Genomic DNA, 12,597 nt, shown 5'->3' with positions numbered 1-12,597 from the left:
ATTCTGACAAACTCCAAGCATTGATTATGCAATAATGGGCTGCCATCAGTCAGGATGTGGCCCAGAAGTTAATTTACAGCATGCCAGGGTGGTTTGCAGAGGTCTTGAAAAAGAAGGGTCAACACTGCAAATATTTACTCTTTGCATCAACTTCATGTAATTGTCAATAAAAGCCTTTGACACTTATGAAATGCTTGTAATTATACTTCAGTATTCCATAGTAACATCTGAAAAAAAATATCTAAAGACCCTGAAGCAGCAAACTTTGTGAAAATTTATATTTGTGTCATTCCCAAAACTTTTAGCCACGACTGTACAGTACCTGAGACTTGAGATGTGAGCTTCCAATAGTGACGTTCACCATGAGTGTGGCATAGAGTATCTCGTTGAACCCTACCTCGTGGGACCCCTCATCGCTCTTACCTGTGTCTGCATCATGGCCCTCTCCACCCGCCGAGAGCTGCCCTTCTCCAGCTTGGTCCTTAGACACAGTGCTGTCACCTCCACCGCCCAGAACTTGGGCTGAGACAATATGCACTGCAGGGAGAGGGAAGAAAGACCAGTAAGGACATGGAGATTCAAGACACTTTCATTTCATCATGGACTTTTAGGAACCTCAATCTCAGATTAAAGGGATAGTCCGGTCTCTCAGATAGTGATGGCACACACATAGGAATACATGAAAAAGTTGGCATAATACCGTACAGAAAAATGTAGCTGTGTTTGACATCTTCAACATTCTTCCTGGAATTTTTTAATTAGCCTTTTACATAGTTTGTTTCTCAAAAACAGTAATCTACTGTAATCTCTGACCAAAGCATAAGAACCAGTAAATTAGGACGCTCTTATAACATCACTAGGAATTCCCATGCGAATAAAGGCAGGTACAGGAAACACAGCAGATTAGAGCAGGTAAACCTGATTAGGCCCTCTCACTCCAACCAGAGTGGTATACTACAAAGCAAGCTAGATACTACTCAGAGTTATATAAAGCTAGCCAGCTACAGTTAGCTTCACATTCCAGGTCAGGCTTCATCTGTACTACGACGGTGGATATTACTTGTCCGCCTGCCGCTAACTCTAGCAGGCTTGTAACTGTGCCAAACTCTATTGACACAATGCTGAAACAGCAATCCACGGGCAAGTCAGTGCAACATTTCTATTTGTGCCTAAATCAAAAAGAATGAACGGTTATCTTGCAAATTCTGCAGGCTATGGTGTGAAATTGAATTTTAGAAGTGCCGTCTTTTTTAATTGTATTACTTTTCAATGCCGTCTTCGGTGTGCTTATCAATGCACGAGCACCTTTTTCCCCACGCCTATTGCACCTTCTATCTGTGGAACAGCTTGTTGCGCTGTGGCCATAGACATAGAACCCATCGAAGGGTTTTGGAAACTCTTACCCTGGCAATTTGACTGTTAAACTCATGGTTACACTAGCAATGGCTGCCAGTCTTGACTGAATGGGAACTGCCATTCAGGTTCAAATTTCTAAATACAATCGCGTGAAAAACGTACATTTTGGAAAGCAAATGCAGTCATTACCAAATGTGTCATATGATATGAATTTTTTTGAAATATATAATTTTACAACAAAAAAAAAAGATTAATAAAATATTTCATCAGTTGTCTTGCTCAAATAAAGTATAACAACCTTTGCAAGAGGGTGGGTATCTGATTTCATTGGTCCTCAACTCATGGCTTAGACACTTCATTCAGGATAAATGGAGTTAGCACCGAGTTATTAATTCTGAAGGATTCATTGCCATAGAAATTGACCTGGCTAAAAGGTGAGTCACTTTCGTATGACCGGTTATCCTGAGTTGACCAAAGTTACCTCACTAACTCGTCAAACCCGGTACATAGTATACCCCTCTGGTCCACGGGAGGGGAGGGGGTCTGTTTGGTGTGAGCAAGGATGGAGGTTTGGTGCGAGGTGAGTCCCACTTCCTGTCTGGGGCAGGAAGCACATTACTCACTGTGGAGTCAGTGGCGACCCCTTCCTGCTACAACGGCAGTACATCTTGTCTCACAGGACTGAGGTTGTCTGTCTACCAAAGGACAGACCAGGGAGGCAGTGGGTGAGCGGGCATTTCAACATTACTTGACCTTTCACATTATACCGGTATGTTACTAAATAAAGTTTTGGATTGGGCTGTAACAACATCTACAGGAAATCTGTATTGAACGGTATCTGAATAGCTAACTGTGTAATAACTTTGAATACAAGTCAACATCTACTGTACATTGTAAATAGACCCAAATGCCACAAAGACAAGAAAAAAATAAAAATATTGTTTGACCTAAAAACAGATGGACTTGGTTCCATACTGCACTGTGTAGGAGACGCATGCAGTAGGAATGTGTCACCGCCAGTGGCGAGCAGGAGGTGGTATTTAAATTTAGAGAGCAGGTCCCGGTGATGTTTTCCCAGCCAATGTTCCCCTCTACCCAGTAGAGGAGGGATGGGAAGGGAGCTGGCAGACAGTTTGGGTGTATCCCATACAGTACATTGAAGCCCACTGGAACCTCAGAGGGTAGTGTTTGCACATGTCCCTCAGGGAAGGGGCCCTCTTCTCTGGGACCAGTGAGGCAGGAGGTGAGAACACCATCTTCTCAGAGCGCTATAAATGTAGTTTGGTTTATAGGGAGGTCGTGTATGTGAAATATCGAATACTAATCGCTGGTAACAAATCCTCATATGGGGAACAAATTGACCAATTCAATAAAAAACAAAAAAACAAAAAAATATGGTTTGGCATTGATTTCTGCTTCCTGGGGAGTTTTGACATGTCTATATTATTAGAGTCCTGTCCTCCCTCTCCTAGCTGGGACCTTTGTGAGACTCAAGACAAAGAGTTTAGGAAGGACGCCAAGAGGAGCACAAGTTAGAGATGAAAAGATAAAAGAGAAAGCTGGTAAGGGTTTGTTGCTTTTCCAATACATTCCTATGTCTTTGCTTGGCAATTTCAAGGGGAACTATTTTGAGAACATTCAAAATTCAGTGCTCAACTCTACAAAAAAAATATAAACGCAACACGTAAAGTGATGTGAAATAAAAGATCCCAGAAATGTTTCATATGCACAAAAAGCTTATTTCGCTCAAATTTGGTGCACAAATTTGTTTAAATCCCTGTTAGTGAGCATTCTCCTTTGCCAAAATAATCCATCCATCTGACAGGTGTGGCATATCAAGAAGCTGATTAAACAGCATGATCATTACACAGGTGCACCTTGTGCTGGGGACAATAAAATGCCCAGTTTTGTCACACAACGCCACAGATGTCTCAAGTTTTAAAGGAGCGTGCAATTGGCATTCTGATTGCAGGAATGTCCACCAGACCTCTTGCAGGAGAATTCAATGTTAATTTCTCTACCGTAAGCCACCTCCTACGTTGTTTTAGAAAATTTGGCAGTTCGTCCAACCGGCCTCATAGACCATGTGTATGGCATCGTGTGGGCGAGCGGTTTGCTGTGGTCAACATTTTGAACAGAATGCCCCATGGTGGGGTTATGGTATGGGCAGGCATAAGCTACGGACAACGAACACAAATGCATTTTATTAATGGGAATTTGAATGGACACAGATACTGTGACGAGATCCTGCAAGGATCTGTACAAAATTCCTGGAAGCTGAAAATGTCCCAGTTCTTCCATGGCCTGCATACTCAGACATGTCAGCCATTGAGCATGTTTGGGATGCTCTGGATCAATGTGTACGACAGCGTGTTCCAGTCCGCGCAAATAGCCAGCAACTTCGCACAGCCATTGAAGAGGAGTGGGACATCATTCCACAGGCCACAATCAACTCTATGCGAAGGAGATGTCGCGCTGCATGAGGCAAATGTTGGTGAAATCAGATACTGACTGGTTTACTGATCCACGCCCCGGTCTTTTTTTAAGGTATCTGTGACTACCGGATGCATATCTGTTTTCCCAGTCATGATATCCAAAGATTAGCACCTAATGAATGTATTTCAATTTACTGACTTCCTTACATGAACTGTAACTCAGTAAAAATCTTTGAAATTGTTGCATGTTGCGTTTATATTTTTGTTCAGTATAATAATAACCCATTAGGGAAGGAGCAGATCAGTAAAGTTCCACACAGGAACATTGTGTGACATATTTAGCCGCAAAGCAAATTGATATTTTGTCTCTCACAAGCTCACTTCCTCTGAGCAGAGTCAACATGTGTTTTCCCCTGGCTATACAGTGTCTGGCCTCTGCGCCATGTCAGAACATGAGACCTGATCGAAATCAGCCAAATTAGAAGCAAACTATTGCTGAGGCCTGGGATAGAAAAACAAGGCAAGATACCCCAGCTTCCACTAGACATATCACCAGAGCCCATGGGTTGAACAGTACAGCAGTATGATGTATGGAAAGAAGGTAAGAAATACAATAATAGCACCATCAGTATGGTGGTGTACAGACAGGGGTATAGTGAATGCCTTAACGACGATAGTTAGAACAGAACCCCCATGGGAAGCCTCTCCTCTCTTTTCCCCCTCAACTTCCGTGCCAAGTTGCGAGACGATTATCACAAAGTGACTTCCTCCTACGGGGCCAGAGAAACAACAATTTAAGATGTAGTCACCCTCCTCCCACATCGTTCCCGCCTCCACTCACATCGTATCCATGTCACTATGGCAACACTTCCAGTTCAACCACTTCCCGAAACCCTTCCCAGAAGCCCTCAGTGGGCGGCAGAGGACAGATTGGAGATCGGCATTTGGCAGAACACAGCAAACCCGATCCTACCCCAGGTCCCAGCCATGATTTCACTGTAGACAGTCTTTACTGAGTTACGTCATGTAACAAGTCAGGCTGCCACATCTATGTAGATATAAGAAAAACACTGTCTGGGTTGTTTGACTAACTTATCTAACAATCCTATTTCCAGCCCTGGCCCCTACATGATAACTCCCACGGGTTTGCTGTAGGGCTGGGTGATAGCTAATTAATTTGAATAATTCTAATGTATGTTTTTGCGTGATATTCCAAATGCTTGTATCGCAGAATCGAGGTTCTGTATTTTTATGAGGTTTTATGTCCGCTTGTTCTCGTATCTATTTGAGCTATTCTCGTTAGCTCCTGCTGTGCACCTTCCCATATACACCAGAGATCTGAATATAATGACGAAATGCTCATATCTCCACCCTAACATGCTGACCACAGCGCTCGCGTTACATGCACAAGCGTACACATACATGTTATTTAATCATTTCATCCAAACTGCTCGCGTGCGGCAACGAATGTCCGCGTTCTATTTTTGACGCGCTGCAAGTCCCACCTCTCCCATCTACTCATTGGTTTTTAGGAGCATATACCCACATGGGTGATTGAAAGATGAAGTTAAGTCCACACTCCAGTCCAGTTGGTGGTGGTAACCAACCTTAAAGTTGGTTGCCAACCGCCATATGAAGTCCAAAGAATAAGACTGAAGGAGAAATTACTGGAAACAAACTCGGTTTACCCTTATGTGTGGATTAATTGTCAGAGTAGAGGACCTTGTGCATTTCAGGTAAAATAACTCAATGTTTAAATCCCATGACAAATTAGCTAGCAACAGCAAGCTAGCTAAATTGCCATGAAATGTTTCGGCCTGTCCCCAAATTAATATAATTGATTCAGAGTTCATTTTGATATTTCAACCTGTGTGTCCTGATCACGTCTGGTGTGGTTCGCCAAATGCTGACTAGACTGCGAAATGGCGGACGCCCGGTCTAGTCAGCATGTAACAATGGGAGTGGTTATCCCAGAGGCGGGAAGGCAGGTGACAAGGTTTAAAATAAGCTCATAGAAACACATTGAGCTTATTTTTGGACAGATTTTGGTGAAAGTGAAACCTCTCACTTTTGCCTCTTTCTCCCAAGCCCCTCCCCCTACCACTCACAACAGATGAGAGATCACTTCTTCCTCTCTGACAAACTGTTTCAACTCGCTATTTGCATTTGAGGTTTGGTCCAACAGAATCAGACACCGAAACAGATGGAGACATTTTAGTGTAATAGAGAAGTTAACTTTTCAAACCTTGTTAATGTTTCAACTCAAATTTCGAGCAGAGCAGACACTACTAAAACGGATGTACCAATAAACATTAATTCTGGAAAATGAATGCTCAGTTTGTCACGCATTACGGTACCATATATTGCTAGCAGCATTTTGGTCAAATAAAGATTGTTATACTAGCCGTTTAGTCTTTTTATAGATGTGCAATAAGCATAAAACTATTATATAAGGAATTGGCAACTCGTTCTCATTCTGAGAAATAAGGTATGCCACTTAATTTAAACATCTGAACAAAGTGGACAGGCTAGCATTCTGTTCAAACAGTTAGAAACAGAGAACAGTTTGTGTTCATAATAATTTAACTTTTTTGCCTTTTTAGCTGAATTCAGAGCTTGTGAAATTATACCTAGATAAACTTGAAATATAAATATTAGCTGGCTACTCACTAGCACGTAGGCTTCTGCTTGAGAGATTGTTTATAAGACCCGTGTTAAATTAATATAATGCCTGCTGCATTATTAGTGAATGTGCATTATGCATGGCTCTGGTTACATGTGTTACAAAAAATTGCATTTTTATAGACAGACCTGAAAGCCATTTCAGTGAATGCAAAAAATATATAAAAAAGGAGCAGGTACAACTATGTTGATTATGGTTGTGGAAGACATATATTCAGCCTAGGTAACATTTCACCAACTCTGAGTTCATTAGACTATTGGTGACTGTTTTAAATGCAGTGGATTTTACCTTTAAATTGTACAACAAAGCTTAGAGAAAACGTTCATAAAAATCTAGATAAATATCGTGAATTGCCGATATGTTAGAAAAAAACTTGAGATATGAGTTTTAGGCCATGTCGCCCAGGCTTAGTTTGCTGACATCAGGAAAACACTTTGGACACTGACCTGAGGGTGTGTGTGGCTCTAAAGAACAGTTGCCCCCCAAAAATATCTGGCAAACTCAAAAGGAAGCACTACCATTGCAGAATCACTAATATGGAATGGGATCATGACAAAAACATCATAAATATTATACACAACACCCTTAAAACCAAGACAGGAAATGGATACGACTGGCCCTTTTTAAAGCTTTTAACAGTGTCAAAGCTGCCATAGAGATTAAGATCACAGACATGCAGGGATGTATTCTTTGGTACAGTACAAGCTGCAATATTACAAAGTCCAAGTATGTAAGTTTAATACATTGCCAAACAATAATCAAATAACTCAATAATACACTGCTCAAAAAAATAAAGGGAACACTTCAACAACACAATGTAACTCCAAGTCAATCACACTTCTGTGAAATCAAACTGTCCACTTAGGAAGCAACACTGATTGACAATAAATGTCACATGCTGTTGTGCAAATGGAATAGACAAAAGGTGGAAATTATAGGCAATTAGCAAGACACCCCCAATAAAGGAGTGGTTCTGCAGGTGGTGACCACAGACCACTTCTCAGTTCCTATGCTTCCTGGCTGATGTTTTGGTCACTTTTGAATGCTGGCGGTGCTCTCACTCTAGTGGTAGCATGAGACGGAGTCTACAACCCACACAAGTGGCTCTGGTAGTGCAACTCATCCAGGATGGCACATCAATGCGAGCTGTGGCAAGAAGGTTTGCTGTGTCTGTCAGCGTAGTGTCCAGAGCATGGAGGCGCTACCAGGAGACAGGCCAGTACATCAGGAGACGTGGAGGAGGCCGTAGGAGGGCAACAACCCAGCAGCAGGACCGCTACCTCCGCCTTTGTGCAAGGAGGAGCACTGCCAGAGCCCAGCAAAATGACCTCCAGCAGGCCACAAATGTGCATGTGTCTGCTCAAACGGTCAGAAACAGACTCCATGAGGGTGGTATGAGGGCCCGACGTCCACAGGTGGGAGTTGTGCTTACAGCCCAACACCGTGCAGGACGTTTGGCATTTGCCAGAGAACACCAAGATTGGCAAATTCGCCACTGGCGCCCTGTGCTCTTCACAGATGAAAGCAGGTTCACACTGAGCACATGTGACAGACGTGACAGAGTCTGGAGACGCCGTGGAGAACGTTCTGCTGCCTGCAACATCCTCCAGCATGACCGGTTTGGCGGTGGGTCAGTCATGGTGTGAGGTGGCATTTCTTTGTGGGGCCGCACAGCCCTCCATGTGCTCGCCAGAGGTAGCCTGACTGCCATTAGGTACTGAGATGAGATCCTCAGACCCCTTGTGAGACCATATGCTGACATGCACATTTGTGGCCTGCTGGAGGTCATTTTGCAGGGCTCTGGCAGTGCTCTTCCTTGCACAAAGGCGGAGGTAGCGGTCCTGCTGCTGGGTTGTTGCCCTCCTACGGCCTCCTCCACGTCTCCTGATGTACTGGCCTGTCTCCTGGTAGCGCCTCCATGCTCTGGAAACTACGCTGACAGACACAGCTAACCTTCTTGCCACAGCTCGCATTGATGTGCCATCCTGGATGAGCTGCACTACCTGAGCCACTTGTGTGGGTTGTAGACTCAGTCTCATGCTACCACTAGAGTGAAAGCACCGCCAGCATTCAAAAGTGACCAAAACATCAGCCAGGAAGCATAGGAACTGAGAAGTGGTCTGTGGTCACCACCTGCAGAAGCACTCCTTTATTGGGGGTGTCTTGCTAATTGCCTATAATTTCCACCTTTTGTCTATTCCATTTGCACAACAGCATGTGAAATTTATTGTCAATCAGTGTTGCTTCCTAAGTGGACAGTTTGATTTCACAGAAGTGTGATTGACTTGGAGTTACATTGTGTTGTTTAAGTGTTCCCTTTATTTTTTTGAGCAGTGTATATAATTTCAGTGACCCAGGAAGCCCTAACATTGACTGTTGGTTGACAAAGGCTGAGAAAATTAGAAGGGACCAAGCTAGCTAAGCCAATGGACAGGAGAGAATGTTTTTTTTCTCCTTTCCTTTTGTTCAAGCCAAGATCAGATATACAAGGTAAGCTTAAATCGCCATTGAAAAGTTGTCTCATTTCAGATAAGGCTTTATAGCCACCATGCAGTATTTTTGATGTCGTCACTGTGTCTAATACATCACTGTGTAATTCATGAAAATAAAAATATATATTTTTTATCATTTATTTCCCAGAGCCTGCTTTTGTTATTAAAATGCTCAGTCTGATCGTGTAGGCGTGTTGATACAAATGTAAATCTATTTACATAGCCCTGATTGGCAGATAGGAGAGCTCTTACACTAAAAGAGCATTATCAGAATTTTCACAATTTCAGTGTTATTTCGACCGTAGTGTGAAAAAAACAAGCAAATCACATTTTTTACTGCACTGCCCCTTTAAGACTAATACCGAGACCTAAGGTCAGGAGGTCTCCAGTACGGAGGTGACCTGCATTGACACGGCCATGTGACTGGGATCATGGCGCTAGCCTGGTGAAATGTGGCCACTATGAAGCCTTTTTCCACCTTCCCATATTTGCGCGATCTCTATCATCTAAGCTCATCAGTCAGCAGTACAGTAATATGGAGGGTGGAGAGAGAGGTCAGCCAATATGCCTCACCAACACTGCTTCACTAGTGTAATAAAGCCTCAATGACCTTATCACACAGCCACACATGATCAAACAACTCATTTTTTCAACCAAGATGACATCTTAGTGACAGTATCTGAAACACCTGTGAAACTACAAAGTGTTTATAAAACTGATTAACTGCCTGAAATGCTAATAATGCTATGCCTATAAAAATGTTTTACCTGGGTCATTTGTAGAGAATAGACTATTCTGAATAGTATGTTTGTTGGGCAATGGGCCAGCATTTGATTTATATCATAAAGTTGCAGCAAAAAACAAATATGCAGGAATAAAGCACCATGAACTAGGTTGTGTACAAGGTGAACAACAGTAAGCACGATCCAAAATGCATTTGTAAATGGTAAACAAGTCACAATGGCATTCAAATGGGACATTAGCACAACAGAGAATAGTCATCGTTATGCAGTCCTTCCGCTAGAAGGTAGTAAACATAAATCATTGGATAATTAAAAGCAAATGATGAAGATGCAGAATGTTTTATTAAACCCATCACAAACAAGCAATGGGCTTTGGAGTGTCTTCTCAACATGGGCTATGAATCGCATGTCAGTATTGTCCAGGAATAGCCTGAAAAAACATGAATATCAATCTTCATTAACATTCTAGAAAATCATCACAAACAACAAATGCGAAATAGTACATCAAATCAACTGACCAAAAGATACAGGTGTGTAGGTGTGTGTGTGTATTGGTCCTGAGTTAAAGAGTAATGGCAAACGGATTTATAGGGTAAGGCAGTGCAGTTTCAAATGAAGATCCATCCGTATTATTGGCTGAGCTTGCTTGGACAACCGCCTCACACTACATCACCTGTCTGCGAACTCCAAAAGATGACAATCATGGTGGAGCAGCTGGCCAGAGACCCAGGCCCATTGGGGAGTCTGCAGAGGAACCCAAAGCATTAAACCGAGGGGACTTGCTCAGCAGCCTGCGTCGCGTTATTACCTTAATTAAAGCCTTTTCAAAAGGCGTGCTAATGCCGCAGCTGGATGCATGGTACTGATTTGCCTCCCAGCAGCAGTAAGGTAGGTGACGCAAACAGACCCTGGTTTATAGGTGTGTGACAGTAATGCAGTCTAGGGGAAGAAGGCAGTCGTTTTGAGAAATGGTTGAAAAGATCTTGGACCATTTTAATGGCCTCCAATAGCAAACAGAGAGCAATGACACTATAAAAACAACATGTAAGGGTAGATGGTAGGCCCTCCTACTTGCCACGGATGGATCGAGCTGTCTGGCATTGGTGAGCGATGCAGGAAGCAGAAGATCCAGTGCATGGTTTATGTTTTCAGGCTCCTGGAGTAGGTGCAGGTATTTACAAAATGTCAAACTCATCCAACAAGATGCTGGACAAGGCTCAAAGTAAAGTAATGCAAATGATAGACTAGACATGTGAAATATAAAGACTGAAGATCAGCCTGACTAGCCCCTAGGGCTCAGAACCCTTACTAACTCCTGCAGAGACAGTCGGCAGTTTTGAACACCCATGATGCTCTACACCAGAGCATTTATACCCTCCAGTCACTGGCAGAGACCAGGTGAAAGGAAACACTTAATAGAAAGCACTTTATAAACTTAGCAAAGTGAACTATTCTACAATAAGGGAGTTTAGATACATTCACTCAACCTATACGATGCAGACATGCACATATAGAATACCGTAAAAGATCTGGACTAGAGCAGAAACTCTTTGCCCCAAATTAGTAATGAGTGTCCCTTCTTAAATGAGCAGACCATGGTCACCGGTGCACCTGGCGGCAATGCCCCTCCACATGCTGCAAGACAAAGCTCAAACATTTTTAAGTACTGCTTTCGACTGGCAAAGAGTACTGCTTTCGACTGGCAAAGAGCACTGCTTTAGACTGGCAAAGAGCACTGCTTTAGACTAGCAGCATAACTTTATCTGATTTACTTCTCATGTCTGCTGTAATTTGTATTCAATGTTTAGAAAATATTTAGAATAGATCAAACAGGTGACACGCTCAACCAAAATGAATATTTGGCGAGGTGACCAAGCAATTATATTACCGTCTACACTGTGGAAATGGACGAGCATTCAGAGTTAGCTTACTCACAACTAATTTGTTTTTAAGGATTTAGTAAGATTAAAAAAAGGTTACACAAAGTAGTAATCCAGATAGCTACATCTCCAAAAATATAGATAGCTCCAAGTCTCCAACTACAGCCCATTCATGTTTACCTTCAAAGCCCGTCCAACTTGGTGAACTTGACCCGCTGTGAGTATAGACAAACATCAAAGGCAAAGTTCAGTTCTTGGCTATTGACTGGGAATTCCAAATGTTCCCCTAAAATCATCTACTTGTGTTGGCCCTGAAGACTTATGAAATAATAGTCTAGCATTAATGCCAACTCTTTTGACACTCAGAAGTCTAGGGAACAGCCAGACATGAGCATGGGAAATTTCTCAATCCTATCCCTGACGCTGTTCAGCAGTCTCAAACATACTGTAAACAAGATGCTTTCTAATCTAGAATGAAAATAATAATGATGGATGGCATGTATAGATAGCTCTTTCACTGGACCTCAAAGCACTTTACATTGTAAGGGAGGAGAACTCACCTCTTCCATCAGCAATGAGGAGCACCCATCCATCTTGGTGATGCACGGCACTTTTGGGTAATTTAGGGCCAGCATGCTCACCACAAGTCAGCCATGTGAAATGATGAGCACTCTCTTAATGGTCAGACATACAGTAGAACAGTTGTACTAACACAGAGCAGCGGGCATATGTCAGAGCTACCCTGAATTAATCAAATCCGACATTAACTCATAGCCATCGCGTCTATCAGCAAATTTCACTAGCAGCAGCAAGAGCAACAACCCATGCATTCCGCAAAGCATAGCAGTCTCTCCGGCTCTCTCTTTTCTTACATTACAACTTTAATAATCCTTTATATAAATCGGAAAATAAAATAAAGCCGCAATACATCAGTGACTTCATGAGAACATTGGGAAAGGACTGCTGTTGCTCTGTATTTTTTTTTTTTAAAGGAAAAAACAATTGACC

The 12,597-nt window shown here is 42.5% G+C and overlaps 1 protein-coding gene across 1 annotated transcript in view; it reads right to left on the bottom strand.

Annotated features, from left to right (window-relative positions):
* ttc27 (tetratricopeptide repeat domain 27) overlaps positions 1-12,597 on the bottom strand; it is a 124,726-nt gene that overhangs the window by 45,135 nt on the left and 66,994 nt on the right. Inside the window, exon 10 of the mRNA XM_038960503.1 lies at positions 424-537. Within this exon, the coding sequence (XP_038816431.1) occupies positions 424-537 (114 nt within the window). The remainder of the gene's footprint in view (positions 1-423; positions 538-12,597) is intronic.

This window comes from Salvelinus namaycush, chromosome 22 (assembly GCF_016432855.1).
Source record: "Salvelinus namaycush isolate Seneca chromosome 22, SaNama_1.0, whole genome shotgun sequence".
NCBI lineage: Eukaryota > Metazoa > Chordata > Actinopteri > Salmoniformes > Salmonidae > Salvelinus > Salvelinus namaycush.
Note: the sequence above shows the minus strand (reverse complement) of the source record. Positions and strands in the feature narration are given on the sequence as shown.